Source organism: Pogona vitticeps, chromosome 2, assembly GCF_051106095.1.
Source record: "Pogona vitticeps strain Pit_001003342236 chromosome 2, PviZW2.1, whole genome shotgun sequence".
Taxonomy (NCBI): domain Eukaryota; kingdom Metazoa; phylum Chordata; class Lepidosauria; order Squamata; family Agamidae; genus Pogona; species Pogona vitticeps.
In genome coordinates, this window is record NC_135784.1 from 54,593,715 (window position 1) to 54,613,840 (window position 20,126).

Here is a 20,126-nt window from a genome sequence, read left to right on the forward strand (position 1 = left end):
TGAAAGGTTAAGCCCCACCAATAAACATCAGGAATGGCCGGATCACTGTTCTACTCAGAGTAGAAAAAGAGGTGCAGTTCCTGTTCAGAACAGACAAAGAGGTACAGCACTTCATATAGTATTACTAAAAGGTGTAGACATAGCTACCAACTTAAATAAAAGGGAATTAGACAAATTTGTGGAGTATAAGAATAGTACTACTCACTGATAATAAAAACTATATTTTACCTCCAGTATCAGACGCTGTGTGCCTCAGTATACCGGTTGAAGGGAAACATCAGCAGGAAAGTGCTGCTCCACTCACATCTTGCTTCCTATCCACAACACGTTGGCTAACATGTGAGCAGAATGCTGGACAGATTAGGCCTTGCTCTGATCTGGCAGAACGATTGCATTCTTAAGTAGATCACGAGACAAAGAGCGAAAAATGTGAACTATTGGATCAGGGCAGGAGATTCGAATCCAACATTCTATTTCCAGTGTTAGCCAGCAGGACGCTTCTAGGAAGAAGACACCTCCTTCCCCTACATACGACTATCTTAGATCTTCCAGTAACAAGTATTCAAAGATGCGCTGCTGCTGTCGATGAAAGGCTTTATGGAAGGCAGTTGGGATGGCCATAGACCCCCCGAATGCTGTCCTTTCTCTGGTCTTATGGTTTGCTTGCTGGTTTGGCTTGTCAGTCCTCCCACAGAAGCCTGAACACTGGCAGCTTGGAAAGGACTCCCTTCTCCCTGGAGGGGCTAGTCCCTCAGTTAGCTCAGCATAGTCAATTTGGCTGAGAAGACCCCGATAGTCTGGCAACTATGATAGAGAAGATCATGTTCTGTGTATCCTTTAGTAATACTGAAGTCTAAATCTGTACAGGGAAGATTTTGTGTTGTTGAAGATAGCATTGTCAAAAGGTTCCACATTTCTAAATGACCTGGAATCTTTTTTCCTTTAAAAAAGCCTGCTAATTGCAAAATAATATAACTGCTTCCTAACAATATTGGATTGTTCTGTTGATTGTACAATTGTACAAGGCTAACATCTGATGCCATGAAACAATGGAAAGCAAATATGAAAGCATCCCAATGAAACAGATTGGGATTTTCCCCCCTTTTAACCTCTGAACTTCTAGTCACAGTGATGCATTGTTTTAGCTCATTAAGCAACCATTTTCTACTTGCGGTTGTTCCCAAGTGAATAAATATATAAGTATAATGTTCTCTCTCTCTCTCTCTCATCCCACTCTTTATAGTTATGTAAATTTCCTATATATCTCTCTACAGACAAATCCTTGCAGCAGCAAAAAGGACTGATCAAGTTGGCCATTTCCTCTGGGTTGCATCAGATACTTGGGGCTCAAAAATGAGTCCAGTAATTCATCAGGAAGATGTTGCTGAGGGGGCCATCACTATTTTGCCTAAGCGTGCAACCATAGAAGGTAAGGGTCTCATCCTGCTTGTCTCTTAGTATCATATATATCTTTAATCCTTTGTTAATACATGTAAACTGGGAATGTGACTGCAGGAAAAGCAAAAGTGACCAATGGAGCCTAATTCAGCCTGCGTTTGTGACCCCTTCACACTTCTTCCAGATTTCCATTTACTCTCAATCAATCAGACCAGCAAATGAGTGAATTGTGTCTCCCGGAAGTTTCCAGAAATGAGTATCCACCTTGTGAATAAGACACAGCCTCTCCTTGCACCTCAAAAGACCTCTCTTTTTTCCAAATTAGAAGTGGAATTTTAGCCAGTTCAGATTTTGTGTTGCCACCCGCTGCCCCCCCATCCCCATTCTGGCACCAAAATGTCAGGATCCAAAGCAGACGGATATTGAATGGGCTGGCACTCTCCTGGGTCCCCCTTGGGAACTCACCAAAACATGTGCTCTTCCAGAGTACCCACCAATGTGGCCTATTTGACAACAATAACAGCTGCGGTCAGCCCATCAAAATCTTCACACCCACCTATTGTTCAGTGCAGATAAGATGGGCCAGAATTTTCTATCTGGTCCTGAGCTATTCTTATACTGGATCTGCCGGGTGGGATGCATGACTTCTGAAAAGGCCAATACGAGGGGAGGGCTCCCTTATATAATATGCACCCATCCTGACCAGACGACATGGGGACACATGAGTAGGCAAAGAGCCCCTATCCTTACAGCACCATGTGATCGTGGAGGAAGACCTTAACATCTGGGAGCCCCATGGACCACACAGCCAAATTGTTCTGCAGTGTCAGAGTTGCCTGACCTGGTGTAAAAATACATCTAGGTTTCTAGAGGCCCGTCATGAATTCAACCTAATTTGAGTGAGATCAACTTCTTGCAGATGCTGCTGATTAAATAAAATAAGTAAATGTGTTATTTCCACAGCTCAGAATTTGTCACCATGTTAAAAGAATGTCAGAAGTTTGCAAACAGCATTCTGAAAATCCTGTGTGTAAGGCACTGATATCATAGTGACTGCATAAAATACCTGTCTCACAGTCAGTGCTGTTAGGACAACCACATGAAGGATATAATTATGCTGAAAATATGACAGTGGTAAAGAGAGATTATTGCTAAATGTATACATAATCACTCAGCAAGAGGTTATTGTTGGGTATTGCATCCTCCTGATATGTTATATCCTGTCCAGCTGTTATTGTTGCTTAGAGATTTCCTACATTAGCAATGTCTTGAGGAGTCTTCAGACTGTTTTTTTCCTACAAGGTGGTCATATCAGTCTACTGCAGCATAACCAGGAAAGGGACTTACAACGTTTTTAAGACAAACACATAGTCCAGTTCCCCAAATGCATGCAGTACAATATTCAAGCCTATGGCTTGAATATTGTCATTGTATGCACCCTGGTTCTGATTATAGAAAGGTGTACAGAATGAAATGTGAGATTATTAACACTGGTTATAAACATGGAAAAGACTGGTTGGCCTATAGCATCCTGGGAATGGTAAAATCAGTTATCAGGCAAAAACCAGAAGCAAAATAAAAGAAAACAAGACAAAAGCATGTGGTCCATTAAAGACGACTATATTTTGATGTGAGCTTTCATCTGATGAAGTCCACTTCATCAGACAAATGGGGGGAAATGAAATACTGGATCATATATCAAAAGTTTCTGGTTATGGAGCAGTGGGACAGAATAGAATGAGATACAGACAATGACAATTATATTATTTACAGTGGTCACAAACTTTGTCTCTGACAACAGGGTGGTTATCCTGACATAAATGAACTATGTAGGGAAAGAGCTGAACAAGAACACATCAAGAGATTTAACTCTATCTCTTTTGGCTTAAATAAAGATTTTTTTAAAAAAAAAATCATATAATCAGTTTTTCCATGTAGACTTCCTTGCTTCAGTTTACTGTGTGTAGCACAACAATTTGTTTCTCTGAGACAAAGCAGGCCACTTCTATTTTTCGGCAAAACAAATACATTCTGGTGAGCAGAACCTTTCTTTAAATATCCTGAAGAATAATTGCCTTCTTGTGTAGCTGACCTCACCATTGCCAGGATGTTAATGCTAATCAGCCCTTTGAAAGCTCATCATGACCGTAATACACCTAGCACTTTCTGTTATTCCCTTTCACTTTGTCCCTGCTATCTAAGCAGAACTAGCACGCTCATAAACTGCTGAGCTTAAAAATTGTGCTCCATACTTCCAAAGAAGTGGGCTACATCCACAAATGTTCATGCTAAATAAATCTTGTTAGATGTAACAGTCGCTATAAGTCTCCTTGTTGTTCACAACCTGGGATTCCTTTGTTAGCATAGCTTTCACTGTCTGTGCAAATCTTACGGTAACAATGGGGACACATATGGAGGCTTCTGTTTCTGTTGCTGATCCGGACAGTGTGTTTGCATAGCATGCAAGTGACACCCAGCCCCTTGGGAAGTGTTACTTGTAAACATTCTGTTGGGACTCAGAGCAGTCGGTGCTGAAGAAGAAGCCCATGTAGCAGGGAGGGAGGCGCAGGAAGGAGCAGGCAGCACTGAAGGGTTGAGAGAGTATATAGGAGTCTCAGCATTCTGGCAATCTTGCGGGGGGGGCAGGAAGCACAAATGCTGGTCACTTAAAAGTTGTACAGCTGTAAAACTAAAAGATTTAGAAATACAAAAATATTCAGCCTAATTATTCTTACCATTTACAGACCAGCATAAAATATATGACAAACAAGGCTTTGTTTATTACTACTAATCATGCTTTTGAACTGCCATAAGGATAATGGAATAAATACCTAAGAATGGTTAAATGCTTTCCAGAAAGGACAAATTATTCCTATCCTCTTTCCCATGCTTGGTTGTGAAGGAGTACAAGATCACATCCAACCTTTGTTTCAAATTTCACTATTCTGAAAACTTCCTCTCTTAAAAAAAATCTTTATTAAAAAAAACCCAAAACAAAATCGTCAGGAAACCCATGTCTCCCCTGTGACCTTTCTTTGGAATTGGGTAGGTGGGACTCGCTAGCCTGGGAAGGCAGCCCATCTAGGAGAAGGAAAACTCCAATTTCAAACCTCCACTGCCTTGTGGCTATATCCAACAATGGAAAAGGCTTCAGGAGTTAACCTAGAGGCAAAATCTGGAGCTGGAGTCCCGAAGGCAGTTCGTGTCGTTCTGCCAACTTCTGTGACTTCGCTGAAACCAGTTGTATTGGCTCTTGCCTTTCCACTGGACTATTTCAGCGACATGGAGAGGGGGGAATTTGCTGCTTGGGTAACAGCCTATCCTCCATATTATTTTTACCCAGGCTTCATGCCCTGGAGAGGACACTCTAGCTTTGTGTACAGCGTCAAAACACTAGACGCTGTTGCAAGTCCTCCATACAGAACACATTACCATAGTCTCTCTAGACGGAAGGATGCTTATGAAGTAAACTACTTTGCAGATTTCTCTTCCATCCACCCAGATTCTATTCTGTAGAACTGATGTACTAACCAGTTTTCCTGGCACACATCCAATCTACAACAGCTAATTAAAACGTAGTCACTCACCATGCAGACTAATACATATCTATCTACAGATATTAGTACAATGTGGAATCGCCACTCAGTTGGCCTCTTTCAGTTGGCATTCTGAAGAATTATAAAGCTTATGGGTCAGAATACATATATTTTGATTATTTTTGAGAACTTCTCTCTAAAAGTTAACAACAGTTTATATGTGGTGGTGCTAGGCCTTTCGCCACTCTATTGTCATTTATATTGTCCACTATATTGGGAGGTTGATAGTCTGAAGAAGAAAACTTCTTTGTCAGTGACTCACCATTTCATTCAGTTTTGTAATGTCTCAATAGGGCTCCTGTGTAAACAGAGAATGGTCTCTGTCAGTTCATAGCTTTATGTTTCTTAATTGTTAGGCCATCTCTCCAAAGAGAGGTGGGCAATGCATTTTATTCTTTAAAATATGATACAGCATGTCATTTTTCACGCAAAGGAAGATCAAATATTTGCATTTCTTTTCATTATGTACATTCTGCTATAAGAATATCCTTCCAGAGTTATAAGAAATTCTACTGTTCTTACACTCTTACAGTTTGGACGAACACAGTTTTATTTGTTAAAATAATAATACTAATTGGCCATCTCATCTCTTTCCTATATATTCTGCTTTTATAGTTGTTCACTGACCTATATGGAGAGGTGCTTTGTGATTCCAGTTACACACACCCTCATTCTCACAGCAGCTCCATGAAAGAGTGAGTTGTGGTTATTGTCATTGTAAAGACAAGAGTTTGCAGAGATGCATTGCAACCTCCTTATTAACTGGTGGATACTGGAACAGATTGAAATCCTAATGCTGCCTTCTGTGTTCGTCCAAACATATGAAGAACTGAGGAATGGTAGCAGCCCCTCTGTTGTTAAGGAAATTAACAATCTGAAGATGAAAGCCTTTACTATATGTGGAGACTCTCCAAACATTTGGAGACCTTGAGAACTGGGGTATGGTGTGGTGGAGGAGGTGTAAGCAAGTGGAGGAGGTGTAGGTGTAGGGAGAGGTTTTCCTTTTTCTTCAGTGGCTCCATCATTATGACAAGTAAGATAAGCTACAGCACTTCAATATTGTAAGGACTGTAAACATAACTGCAGTATCTGAAGGAAGACATATGTTGTCATTGGGAAGAGCATGGTGGACCATCTGATAATGGCATCTTCTAAGCAGCTGAGAAGCCACTGCATGTTTCCTTAGAAAGGCAACTGGTGGCTATATTCATGAATGGCTATATTCATGAATGTTCATATTCATGAACATTCTTTGTAACCTGAACAACTTGCCTAGATGTTTATGCTTATGGAAGGAGGCCTCGGGATGGCGAGCATGATTGCCACATGTAGAAACTTCCCTGTGATGTGGGCTTTCCCACAGAGAACTGTATGATTTCCTTATTTTCATAAGGGGGGGGGGGTGATGACAAACACAGTCATCTACTTGGTAAGACTACCTATGGAATGCTATTAAGGTGCGATGCCAGGTCATACCAGGGAAAAGATAGGCTGTCACTAGACATGTGTGCAACTGAATCAGTGCGCAATTCCTTTTCTACAATGAAAGTGATACGTGTTATTGGCACTTGGATGTACTGTAGAAGATTCACCATCACTATAGCAATGGTATCTTATTCTAAGTTCGCTGTGGATACCTGTTTGAGAACAGATTGTGATAAGAATTTAGGGCATTGTGTGTTAATTATAAGGTGTCAATCACATTGATGAGAGAATTATTTGGTAAGACTATTGCTACTTTTCTTTTCTTTTTCTTCCTTTTTCAGCCTTATCATGAAGTTTTATAAATTAAACTGCCATGTTTCTGCCTTATCATTAGATTATACCTCAAACTGAAATGAGAAGAGACATTTCAACATTATCTTTGTTAACTCCTAGAATGACTTTTCCTCAAAGGCTACCAATAAATTTGTATAAGGGTCATGATAACTACCAGAGACAGTGAGAGTTTTTTTCTCTCTCCTCAACTTAAATTATAGGCATTTGTTGTTATGTCCTGAAAAGTTGTTATTGTAAGTGGTTGTTATGTAAGATCAATCACATTTAAAAAGCTATCTTGGTTATCCAATGCTTGGATATATATGAAGATGAACTTGGATAGGTGAGATAGGTTGAATACAGAAAGCTGACATGCCAGGTTAGGTTATTTGTCCACATTACTCAGCATTGCCCACAAAAACTGGTAGTAACTTTTCCAAATTGGCAGAGGTCTTAGCTATCATCTGGTACTTGGTCTTTTTAACAGGAAATCCCAGGGACTAAATCCAGGGCTTTCTGCATGCAAAGCTCACAGTGTAGCATTGAAGTTCCATAACCTGTGAGTCAGCTTACCCTTCAGTAAATATCAGTGATAGATATTCAGTGTTATCCACCATATCAAAGTCTCAAGTGCAGTATGAGAAAGTTGCGTGATGACGCTCTCAAGATGTTATGTACTGTTTTTAGAAGCTATTTTTATTCTTGTAATTTTATATGCTGGGCTGTTTTCAAGGTTTTGTTTTGTTTTACATTTCTTTCCCTCTCTTTTTTCTTTCTTCTTGCATACATTTCTTATTTCTTAAGAGAATTTTCTCATCTTTGAAGGTGGTCAGGGGATTGTCAAGTAAAGGAATAAAAATAAAGGTATGTGCTGTACCGACTCGCCTTGCTATCTATAAGATACTTGTCAATAGCGATACATAAAAGTGAAAACTGGGTCAGGTGGATTTAAACTGACAAGAAAAACTTTCCAACTAAGTTCAGTGGGAATTTCAATTTGTGCAGTCTTTTTTTTTAAAGGTGTTTATCTCTGGAAACCTGAAAGCAGCATATCTTGTTCTTCAGTGTATGATTTTCCTGACCTCAATATGATTCTGTGTTCTGTTCACACTCAAAATGGAAAATTAGAATACTCTCGAGTATATTCACCATTTTCTTCAAAATTCATTAGCAAACCTATATGTGACCTTAATGGATACACACCATCCACAGTGCAAATAGGAGCCATAATTCCTTTTAATGGATTTAGTAGTGTGTGGGGAGGAGCTTATGGTTTGTGGTGTTTGTTTTGTCTTGTGCCTTGAATAGCAGATTGAACTAGATGACCCGGAAGACCTCCTCTAACCATATCATTGCATATGAAGAGCTTACATTTATATGGACACTTTAGAATCATAGAATAATTGAGTTGTATGGGGCATACAAGACCATGGAGTCCAATCTCCTCCTCAGTGCAGGAATGCAAGTCAAAGCAGATCTGACAGATGGTTGTCCAATTTTCACTTTAATGCCTCCAGTGCTGAAGTGTTCACCACCTCCTGAAGTAATTGGTTCCATTGTCATACTACTCTAACAGTTAAGACATTTTTCCTGATACTCAACCGAAATCTGGCTTCCTGTAGCTTGAGCACATTATTACATGCCCTGCGCTCTGGGATGAACAAGAACTGATCTTGCCCTCCTCTGTATGATTACTTTTCAAGTACTTGAAAAGTGCTATCATATCTCTCCTCGGTCTTCTTTTCTCAAGGATAAACATGTCCAGTTCTTCCAGTATTTCCTTATAGTTTCCAGTTTCTAGTCCCCTGATCATCCTTGTCACCCTCCTCTGAACTTGCATCCTTTTTAAAGTGTGGTGTCTAGAGCAGGATGCAATACTCAAGGTGAGGCCAAACCAGTGCTGAATAGAAGGCGGCTAGTATCTCACAGGATTTGGAACTTATACTTCTGTTAATGCATCCTAAAATTGTATTTCCTTTTTGTACAGCCACATCACACTGTTGTCTCAGATTCAGCTTGTGATCTATAACAATTATGCAGGACTTGGAAATGCCAGATGTCACAGGCAGGTCCACTAGTCCTGGTGGGGGGGAGGGATCCTTTCACACATTAGGAACATAATGGGAAATTTCTTACTACTATATTAGAGCATTGGTCCACCTAGCCCACATTTATCAACTGTGACTGGTAGCAGTTCTCCAGAGTTTGGGGCATGATTCTGTCTTGACCCTAACTGGAGAACAATGGTGACTCCTGGTGGTCTCACCTCTAACTACTCACCAGTAGTCTAGCAGTCCATGGTTTCTGAAATGAGACAAGAACAGGGATGTTCTGTGTGGTACGTTCTGCAAGCCTACATAGACATCTGTACAAGTTTTCTGCCCCAGCTGTTAGATGCTAAGCATTTATATCCTATCATTCTGCAAGTGCCAATGGTTCTGTGTTAGTGTGGGGGTGTTTTAAACAGACTGACTCCTTTGCCAGGGAAAATGCTCGATCTAACCTCTCTTCCATGATTCTGTCTATGTAAACTGGGTCTCAAAGAAGTAATTACTTAGCGTCATTTGTTGGACGTAATAGATTTTCCAGTGTCCCAAAGGGTTGGCTACAGATTATGTGAATTAAATTCTATGAGTTAACATCAGTCTTAATATAGTATGGTCTTGTCTGAAGTAATTACAAGGAAGGATCAAGTCAGATTTTCCTTGCAAGTTTCTAAAAGAATGTGCTTATATAATAATCACTTTATAAAAGGTTACATTTTAAAGGTGTTTAATCAGAGCTCCTTGATTTTGATGAGCAATAAACAGGGCCCATTTCTAAACCAAGTCAAATCAATAAAACAGAACTGCATTTTCTCCAGACAACTGTTCAAAAGCTTATTTATGCTTTTGAAATTAATCAAATTTATTAAAAAAAATGGTAGAAATCATTCTATGACCATAATATGCAATGGACATTTTTATCCCATGGAGTTTGTAATGTGACTGTATTGATATGAAACAAATGGTAAAATAAAAGTTCCCTGAAAAGAATTTGTTTTGATTGCTCATGTTAATGGGAAATCCAAAATCACTGGGAAAGCGAGCATGAGCATAGCACAGACTCCTCTACAATTTCCAGTATGTGGGCAATGGAACCCTGGTGTGTGTGTCTGTGTGTCCTTGTCTGCCTGTGTGTCGAAGAAGAATGGAAACAACAGATTTAGGAATGCATTGGCAGATCTAATGGTGGGAAGCCATAGGTGGAATGAATTTATGTCCCCATGCTAGTTTTCTGATTATTATATACATGTCTTGCCGACCTTTTCAGACATATCAGAAGACAATACTGTGTTGTTTATAGCAAACCTGGAGATGTAAGCAAGGAGGAACAAAGGTAGCCGGAGATTGGTCACTTTGAAGGTGGTAAGGACTGAGAATCTGTTGTAAACCAGAATTGTGAGCTTCTAGATTCAACCTTGTTGCTATTTTCTCACTTCTTATTTCCATGCACCAGCATTACCACTCATCACTGTCAATTACCACTAGTGTCACATCTATTAGGGACGTATATGGTGAAAATGTTTGGGTTTGTTTTGTCTCAGGTTCTTTCTGGTAGTATCACTTTCATGGCCTCTGTCAAGCACTACAAAAGTGACCCAGTGTCTTAGCCACTTCCCCTCCTCCTAATCCTCTTACATTGTATACCTCGGCCTCCTCCTATCAGAAATCTGCTAGCCTTAGCCTGCTGCTGCAACCCTGCTGCATATATTCACCCAGGGTGGGGTAGAAGGGAGAGTTGGAGGTTTTTTTGTTGTTGTTTTTATAACCTGTCATTCTATCTATAGTTCGTGTGATTGTGAGGAACTTTTCTGGGCTGAAGTGATTGTATTTCTACCTATCATTCACTAATCATTCCTTCCAGTCTTTGAATTCAAATAAAGTCCCACCTGTATGCTGAGAGTTCTTTTCCCCCTCTTTCCTCGGTTGGTGACTGTTTGTTTGCTGTTGATCTGTTAAGTTGGTTGCTAAGTATGTGTGAAGTAAAGAAAGCAGAATTTCAAGCAACTGTAATATTTTTCATTCTTTCTCCCACAAATTTCTCAGAGTGAGTTACTGAAACTTTAAGTGCCAGTTAATGAGAAAGGGGCAGACTTACAGATATTCTCTGTGAGTCTCTGCACTTCTTTTGTGGAACAAAGAGTATTTTTAAATCAGATATTCTAAGCTCTGGAGCAGGAAGGAGAAGGACGACCCTAGTGGTGTGGGGGTGAAGGAACTGCTACCTTCTTGACTGTTTTCAGTGTCTGTAATTCTACTGATTGATTCTACTACACTGCATTCTACTGATTGATTCTACTACACTTTTCCCTTGAATGGTATGGGGTCCATACAACTGGTTTTGGTTATATCTGGAATTTTTTAGAGGCCTTTAATTGGCTCTCCTGCTTGGAGATGCTGGTGAGGAGGTAGTGGGATAAGCAGTTGCAGTCAGGACCAACTGTGTTCAGCTTCAGTCACCCTCCTGCCTGGTTCTTTATTTTTAACTGGTATCTTAGATCAGCTTCGCCCCCATTGCAAAAAAGGCAGGAGGGCACAAGGCCGTTTTCCAGCTGCAAGGAGGAGGTGGACGAAGGAGGAGAATGGGACACCACCAGCAGAGAGGTTACCTCATGCACAATGCACTATTTTAAATAAAAGTGGCTGTATTTATTGGTTTATCCACCTACAAATGTTAAAATACTGGCAACTCATAAGGTGAATGTAAGTATAATGTGCCTTAACAACACTGGCAAAGAATATAGAAATCTGTTTCTGGTGAATCTGTTTGTAGAAGGCCTCAGAAAGGGAGCAGGGTCTTCAGCTCTGTAAAAAGGATCCCTTCTTTTCCACTGGCCTTTGTAGTACAATTCTCTTCTTGTCTTTATCAGCATAAGCTGTTAACCAGAGAACTGTCCTTATCCTTCTGTTCTATCATTCTTATCACAGTCCTTTCTTTTGTAGCATGTATTATTTCTAAAAGACACCTAGTTTTCACAAAATGAGGACAAGAACTGGGAGCCAGTAGAGAATGATAACAGAAATGCATAGCTACAAGGATTAACTTTTTGTGCTCAGTGAGGTACAACCCTTTGACACCAAGTATCTACTTTAAAACCATAGTCCTCATCCTTCTGTTTCCACCCCTTATTGGTCAATCTATTTCCCCTTTGTTGAAAACAGGCATATAATCAACATTTACAAATTAATACTTGTCTCCTGTCATTTGCTTCCCATCTCAAAAGTTGTCAAATGTAAGCCTCCGGCTCTTTGTTTAGATTTTATTGCTAACTGATGTTGATTATCATTGCCCATTACTTGAGACCATTCCACAGATTAATTACTCACACGTATTAATGTGGCAATCTCACTGTCTCTTTTCTCCAGGCAGTACAACCATACATCTCATCTTTTCCTCAGTTTGCAGTACAATAAAAGGGATACACAGCCGTAATGCAGAATAATTAGTGTAATTAAAAATTATACTTCTCTCAAATAACAGGAAAACAGAATTAAAGTCTAAATAGAATCTTCAGATGTAAAGATAGAGCCTTCAGGAGCCAAGCCACAGTCCTGTGTTTTACTTATTCAAGGGAAGTTACTAAGGAACACGTTGCGTTATACTCAGGTTCAATGGAGTTCCTTGGAGTTGGTGGTGAGGGTGGGCTACTCCCAGGTAAGTCAGATATAGTCTCAGTGGCTTAAAGAAAGGCTGCCCTTTGCAAAGATGGCGGCTGAAGCTTCATTTAGGGTAGGGAAGCTGCAGCTGCCATCTTTGCAAAGGGCAGCCTGGATTCCCTTAAGGTAGGCTAAGGGAATCCAGGCTACCCTCTGCAAAGATGACAGGCTACCCTTTGCTTCCCTACCCTAAATGAATCTGCAACCGCCATCTTTGCAAAGGGCAGCCAGCCTCACTTTTTACACGCGGTGGCTGGGAGGCCAGATGGGGACCTCGCCGGTATCTATTACAGTAAGGGGCTGTCGGTGGGGTGAGGGGGTTAAGGTAGGGAGAGGAAGGGGGTAGGGCCATAGGCTGTGGGGGGTGGCTGTGGAGGTAGGCAGAATGTTTTTTTTAATAGGAAAGGGGTGTTTGCGGGGGTGGGGTGGAGATTGGAAGGGGTAGCAGTGGCACGGCGGTGACAGCAGGGGGGGCAGTGGCAGCGGGGGAGGCAGCGGGGGGCAGGGGAGTGTTTCTTTTGATAACTTCCCCACAAATCAACAAATAACTTCATGGACTCAACTTTGTGCTACGTGAGTCGTCAAAATGGTGAATCGTCCCCATCTCTAGTCAGAAACTTACTTGGTACAAATGAGCATAAGCAGCAAGAGTTTGAATGGGAATGAGTGGCATCCTGTTCCATGAGATTTCAGGAACAATATGTGATACCAGGTTCCAACTTGATCCTTGTGGCATTGTGGGGTGGGCCCGCAATGGTTCAGGATGGAGAGTTTTCTCCAGGCTTTCTGATACTGTGACTCAAAACAGCATGATAAGTCCATTGCTTGCATATAACACAGCCAGAAGCAAAACAAGTGGATTGGTGCCCAGGATTTCAAGCCACCTCATATAAAATAAGAAAACATTATATTAGGGATCCTTGCCCTAGAATCTGTGTCCCAACCTGGAGATCTGGAGAAATACAGCAATGATTGGAGATTCCAGCTGGTGCCTTTAGAACTGACAATCCTGTAAGGTAGCACTTTTTCATTTTCATTGGCCTCTAAACCAAATCTGGGCCCATTTTGAAGAGCCTAGTTTAGGCCCAATTTGTTTTTGATGTATAAAGCACTGATTGGCTTAAAACCTCACTGTCTAAGCAGTAACTTTTCTTATGTGTAGTCATTTGACTGCTAGGATGATTGACAAAAGCCCCTCTGTAAGTGCCTTTGCAGCCTGAAACGGAGCACCAAAGTGGAGCAGGGCCTTTTCAGCTGTGTCTCACTAGCTCCAAGTCAAGTGTAGAGTTAGGTATGCTTGTTTTTTAATGCCCTTAACAATGCTTACCTGTGTATCGGAGTTAGATCTAGGACAAGACACTTGAAGTACATCTGGTAACAACATCAGTGTCTTTCTGGCACCAAATAAATCCTTCTCAAAACATTTTTCATATGATTTAATATCATTTCAGTAGAAACTGTTGAAATTTGCCTTCCCCACTGAAAGGGATACTGATTTTACTCATCTTGGAAGGATGGAACGCAGAGTTAACTTTGAGGAAGCTACCTGAATCCATCAGAGTCAAACTGAGGTTTTATTTATTTGTTTGTTTGTTTGTTTGTTCGATTTCTATCCCGCCCATCTGGTATATTCTACCACTCTTGACTGCAGTGCTTTGTTTGATAGGGCATGTTGCTATAACTGGTATTTATTGCTCCCCTTCTGCTTTCAGTTTAAGTAGATTTTCGTTTTAAAAGTGAGTTTATTTTATGTTTAAGTACCTGCCTTAAATTATTCAGCCGTACATGGGCAGAGATTTTTGGAGCACTAGAGAAGAAAATAAATAAATAATCCAGGAGTGTTGCCCTCTATTAAAATGTGGATCAGATGGCATCCTAACAGTTTATTTAAAGAAATAAAGATCAAGTTTTCTACTTAACAGTGCACTATTCAAAATGTAGATGAAGTGGGCCTGCAATCAGGAAGAGCAGGTGGAATATGTTGGCTACAAAGCCTGTATTGCAACCTCAGCGTACAGAAAACACCGGATTAATATAGGAAATGGCAGCTGTCACAATAGATGTTACATGTTTTTGGTACACAAATCAGATTAATTTAGCTTGGAATTCAAAACCAGCTGACAGAAGCATACCTGTATACAAAGTGCAAGCATAGTTCTGTACATATGTCAAAACTTCAGGTCCCATTCTAATGTGGTTCTCTGTGTCCCACATGGAAACATCTGGTATTGTACAGAAGCAGATGCATGTAGAATGTTAACAATATGCTCTTAAGTTCCGATTAACATGCTGTCTAGCACAGCTAGACTTCCAAGTCAATGAGAATAGATCTTTCCTCATGCTGAGCAAGATTAATTGATTTAAAAAAATGTTAAGGCTGCCAGATACCTAGACACCTGAGAAAGACTTGCAACTCTTTGGAAGGGTGGAACAATTACACTGCCTTAAAAATTCCCTGTGAAGAGCTGAGATCTATTTCAGTGCTTCTTCATTTAGTGCTGACTCTTGTCGGTTCTAGTACTGATTGATTATTATTACACCTATGGTGTTTGCAAGACTTTAAATGTCCTACATTTGTCTATGTCAGTGTTGAGAACAAGCCAGATGGAAGATGGCCCAAAATGATCTCCATTAAGTATAATGAGCTACATTTTCCATTTTGGGCTTCTGATCATATTTTATTCCTTGGAATTTTTTTGTGGTGTGACAGGTTCATCATGAAGAACATTATACAATCAACTATTGGGTTAGCTCCTGCTTAGATAGTGGAGATGGAATACAATTATACTTCTGTGGCAATTCAAGGTGTATTCCTAATCTTCCTACTCAGCCAATGTGACATTTCTGGAACAACCCAGCATTAAACATTATAAAAATTTTAAAGAGGGTTTGGGGAGAATTTCAATGATTCTAGAAAGCACTAGCCAAAGGGAAGTGTTACTGTTTAATATGCAGCTCTCAGGAAGCTATGAAATGCAATTTTCCTGCAGCAAGATCACATTATCAAGATAATATAGTTTCTTCCTTCCTTTTTACTTGTATTCCAGTTTCTTGTTTTCTTGTCACAACTTCCTTCAACTTGTCTAGTTTGAATTATGGAGAAATACAATATCTGGCCTCACACTTGGGTGGCCACATGTTGGTGGGGAAAAGTCTCTAGAACAACAATCTTATGTATTCTTACTCAGAAATAAACAACATTATTTTCTACACCCTCTATGGCCCCAGATACAAAGCAACACAAATGCCCTTCTCATGATTTAATCTGAATTGTGGTAACTTATTGGCTGTATGTCAAGAGCATAGCTCTCCTATATGTTGCTTGTGAGCCAGCTGACACAATTGTATGTTGACCCTGATGTGTAGTTTCTGGGACAGGAGATAAGGTATACCTTTGCACAGTTGAAATAGTTGTATACAGAATTGTTTTGTTTGGGGTATATATGTTGTGCTGGTCTATATATTTTGGAGTTGCACTGTGAGTATTAGGATGTCAAGCCACTAAGTTGGAATTAAGTAAGATCATTTAGAATTATTTGCTCAGGATTCAAGTGGTAAACAGACCCATTTCTGGAGTCACATTAAAAATCTGTAAGGTTTCTTTGAGTTTAGCATTCTGTTTCCATGACAAGTTTGGCAGACTGAGTCATGGGTGACTGCAGAATTTTTTCTTCTTCCCATGGAGATGGAGGAAAGACCATACATACAAAAAACAAACTGGTTTTTTTGAAGGAAAATATAAACAACAAAAGAGCATTAATTGAAATTTGCATATACTGCTACAATATATGTGTGTTTTAATCTTTGTACATGCCTTAGAGGTTGAGAGTCATGCCCCTTTGTGTTTGGAAACCTTCACAAGATGGCAAATGATCTTGGGGATTTGACAACCTTAATGAAGAAGAATGGTGCATCAAATCTTTCTACAAGGCCTCATGACTCCAGCAAAACTTTACCTGGAGTGATGATATGTATGGAAAGTGCCTGTGAAAAGAAGGGTGAACCATCGATATAACCACACAATACATGTTGCCCTCCCAACCCTAGAATAAAGACACGAGACATAATATGGATTAAATATGGGCCACTTTATTAAAATATAAATAAAATAAATAAATAAATAAATAAAGTCACATGTAAAAATTTGCAATGTTTAGAAAAAAGAGGGGGCCTGCAGTAGTGCAGAAACAGGTAAAAGGCAGGGGTATGCCGATACCCCTATATGCATAAATGGGCGAGTCCCTGGCCCGAAGTTCCCGCTGTCACCAGACAGCAGGAACCCGATCAGCTGCTAATCAAACACCCCCAGACCTCAAGCCATCTTTAATTGACGACCCTTGGTCCGGAAGTGGCCCAGCACATCCGCCCACCACAGACACTCTAATCGCATGAGTCCCAGGAGGATGGATGCGCTGTTGGCTTACCAGATGTTACCAGATGTTACAGATGGGGACACACCAAGGAAAAAAACTGTTATTTATGCACTACCTGCCATAGTGACCGGATATATACCCAAAAAAGCCAACAACCCTATTCCAGTGTGGGATAGGCCAAAAATTCCCCCATCCACAAGCCAATCAGGATGAAGATCAAAAATTCCTATCCAGCCCCCGAAAAGGAGACCTAAAGAATCACACTAGAAAAAAAGAGAAGGGCAGGTGGGTGCCCAAAAAAGGAGAGGGCAAGGCGAGGGTGGAGAGCTCTTAAATAACCTGTGCTCTCCACCCTCATCGCAACGTATCACAATGCTTTAATTAAGGTCTCGGTCCCTTCCAGGGTGTAAGGCAAAGAGCGCTTGCACCATCAAAAGTCCCGAGGGACTTTTTGGCGATCGCTACATTTTATGTGGTTAAATCTTGTTTAGCCTTCTTGGAAATGTCACAAATACTACAAGGAGAGGGCACAGCATTCTGATCGTAACACTAACAGCTTTGCATTTCTTGCCAGGACCGTATGTAGTCCTCAGGTGCTAGAGTTACTTTGTTCATGTTAGGCAATTGGTGGTAACTCAGTGGAGTGCAGCAGCAGAGTGTTAGAAGTATTCACCACCACATATCCCTGAATACCCTGTTCCCATATCATTTAGGAAGCTAAGTTAGTACTTCAGTGGGAGACCAGCAGGGAAAAGTAGGATTCCCATGCAGGGCTAAGAAGGAATTCCTGATGGAGACTTTCTAAAACCAGTCCTGGCAGAGTTGACATGTAGGGTAGATGGATCAGTCTCACTCAGTAGAAGGAAGCTTCCTGTGCAATCTTGGATATTGTCCACTTTCCCCTTCAGCTAACATATTTCCATTACTTGAATTTTGGACTACATAAATGTTCTTTTGGAAATGCATATTTATTCCTGTACCTGCACATTTTGTATCTGGTTGTACATTTCTAAAAGTCCTGGTTGGTACCATTAAGTAGTATCAGGGAGTAACCCTGTACTTTTGATAGATCTAGTGAATGAGCCTGATCCACTGAGATCAATAACTCTGGTCTCTGAGAAATGTGTGTTCCGGGTGTACCCTTCTGTTGACTTTGACTGGGTAGAGCTATTATCTGGACAACATTTTTTCATCCATGACTAAGACACTCCCAGCCATGGGCCTCAGTTAAGTGCATCATAGCTTTAATCAATTTCACAACACCGATTCCACACTTTTCACCACTCCCTCCCATCATCAATATTACAAGAACATGAATGAGAACTCTGGATTTAACCCAAAGATTTTTCTTACTCGGTGTGGAAAACTTGGCATAAGAAGAAAGAATATCTTGCATCTTGCTATAACTACTGATTTATCATCCCCACAACTACCACTGCAATACAGTGTTTATCTGCATGCAGTTGCCTATGCTTTTTTGAACATTTGAAATTACAGGGTTGTTGTTGTTGTTGTTTTAAAAAGGGAGATTACATAAGTAATCTTAAGCAATTCTTTTTCTGCTACTATTGTGTTTTGAGTACAAACCCTGCCACCCAGTCGAAACTACATTACATTTATGGATTTCGGATCCAAAAAGGGGGGGGGCAGCAATTATTACCAGGACATTTCTCTGCCAGGAAAAAACAAAGGTTAGATGAATAAAAGGCTTCCAAATGAAACAGGAAGTGCTTTCTTTATGACATTATTTACCATAGGCCAAAACCAGTGAAAAATGGAACACTAGTTTCTCACCAAAATGGGCAGTTCATGCTTGCAAAAGAGGAGGCGCCATTGAAGATTTCAGAGGAAGGTGCCCTCCCAGTTCAGAGCACCACAAAACAAAAAACACGCCTGCCCATGTTGCTTTGTACCTTGATGACCTACTAGAGGCTTGTTGTCATTTTAATGAAAGTTGGGAATCTAAAGATCATGCCTTGTTGGGAAAGATGAGGCAACTTTCCATCTTGTTTCCTTGCAGACCCTCTTGGACTGAACTGTCCTAATTGAGGTCCCTCTCTAACGTGAAGGATCAGTCTACTTGTCATCTGACTGACAGGTGCAATCCTTGTCCACCTGGCCCTAAAATGTCTGCTGCATCAGTCCTCAGGATTTGTCTTCCACTTTGGGGAACTCATCTGCCTGTCTGTTCTTTGTCTTCCGAGCTCCTGCTCACTAGCCACCATTGCTGCTTCTTGGTGTTGCCACCTGTTTCATTTTAGCTAGGGCCCAGTTCCTTCACCACCTAATTCTTCTTCCTGGTTTGACCCTTCCTTCTCTTGGCGCACACACCTGTGTTTAGCCCAATCTGACACACAAAAAACACCTCATTAGCCCTCTACTACTACTGCTACTGTGGACCTACTCTTGCTGAAGCTTGATAAAGCAAGAATTCATAAAGAAAATTACTTCCTTATTAATACAGAAGAGCGTTGGTTTTCTGTTTCCAAGGGTTTTTCTGTAGAAGTAAATGAAGCACTGCTGTTTACAATGGGCAGAATATTTTTTTGTAGACTGTTCTCACTAAGAAACAAAGTAGATTGGATACATTTCCCCGCTTTTACCTCTTGGATAAGCAGCCTTTCTGGGCTTGCTAGTCATACCTCATTCAAAGGCACAATCAGAACCTGTTAAAAAGAATGCATCAGCACACGACCAATGCTTCGGGCCCCGTAATTTTTTATAACAAATGACGTAAAGCTTGACCCCAAATACTGCAGTGAGACAATGGGTAGTCTCGCCCATTTCTTTCATCATTATCTTTCAGCTATTTTTATCTCTAGCAATGACAAAGTAAAGACTGCCTGGTCACTCTCTGTTTTCCACCAATTAAAGGGGCAGAACAGGCTGAATACACCTTCAAATATGGAGTCTTGTATTATCTAAGGTGGAAAATTCCAACCTCCGTGTCAGTTTATAAATTTTCAGCTTTCATGAACAGTATAGGCTACCCAAGGTGAGATCTAACACCATGGTGCCACCTGAAGAGGCCTATACCATTGTTTCTGCCATGTAAGGAGAGCAGATAGTTATTGCATCTAATTCCAAAGAAAAACACTTCAGGCCTTGAACATCTGAGATGAATGACCTATTTTGTCCTTACAGTAGAAGTGAATGGAAAAGGAAGTGTTTGAAAATAAATATGTTAATACTAGTTGATCACACTTCTGCTCTCAAGCAAGTTGCTCCTTCTCTTGAGTCCTCGAGTCATCTTGTTAACCTGCACAGGCTAAAGCAAATGTTTTTATTACCCATAACTAGGC

At 40.5% G+C, this 20,126-nt stretch overlaps 1 protein-coding gene across 4 annotated transcripts in view; it reads left to right on the plus strand.

Annotated features, from left to right (window-relative positions):
• Positions 1–20,126, plus strand: part of GRM7 (glutamate metabotropic receptor 7) — a 568,639-nt gene that overhangs the window by 299,255 nt on the left and 249,258 nt on the right. For all 4 annotated transcript variants that reach the window (XM_072989463.2, XM_072989462.2, XM_020791423.3 and 1 more), the window contains exon 4: positions 1,275–1,429. In XM_072989463.2, the coding sequence (XP_072845564.2) occupies positions 1,275–1,429 (155 nt within the window). The remainder of the gene's footprint in view (positions 1–1,274; positions 1,430–20,126) is intronic.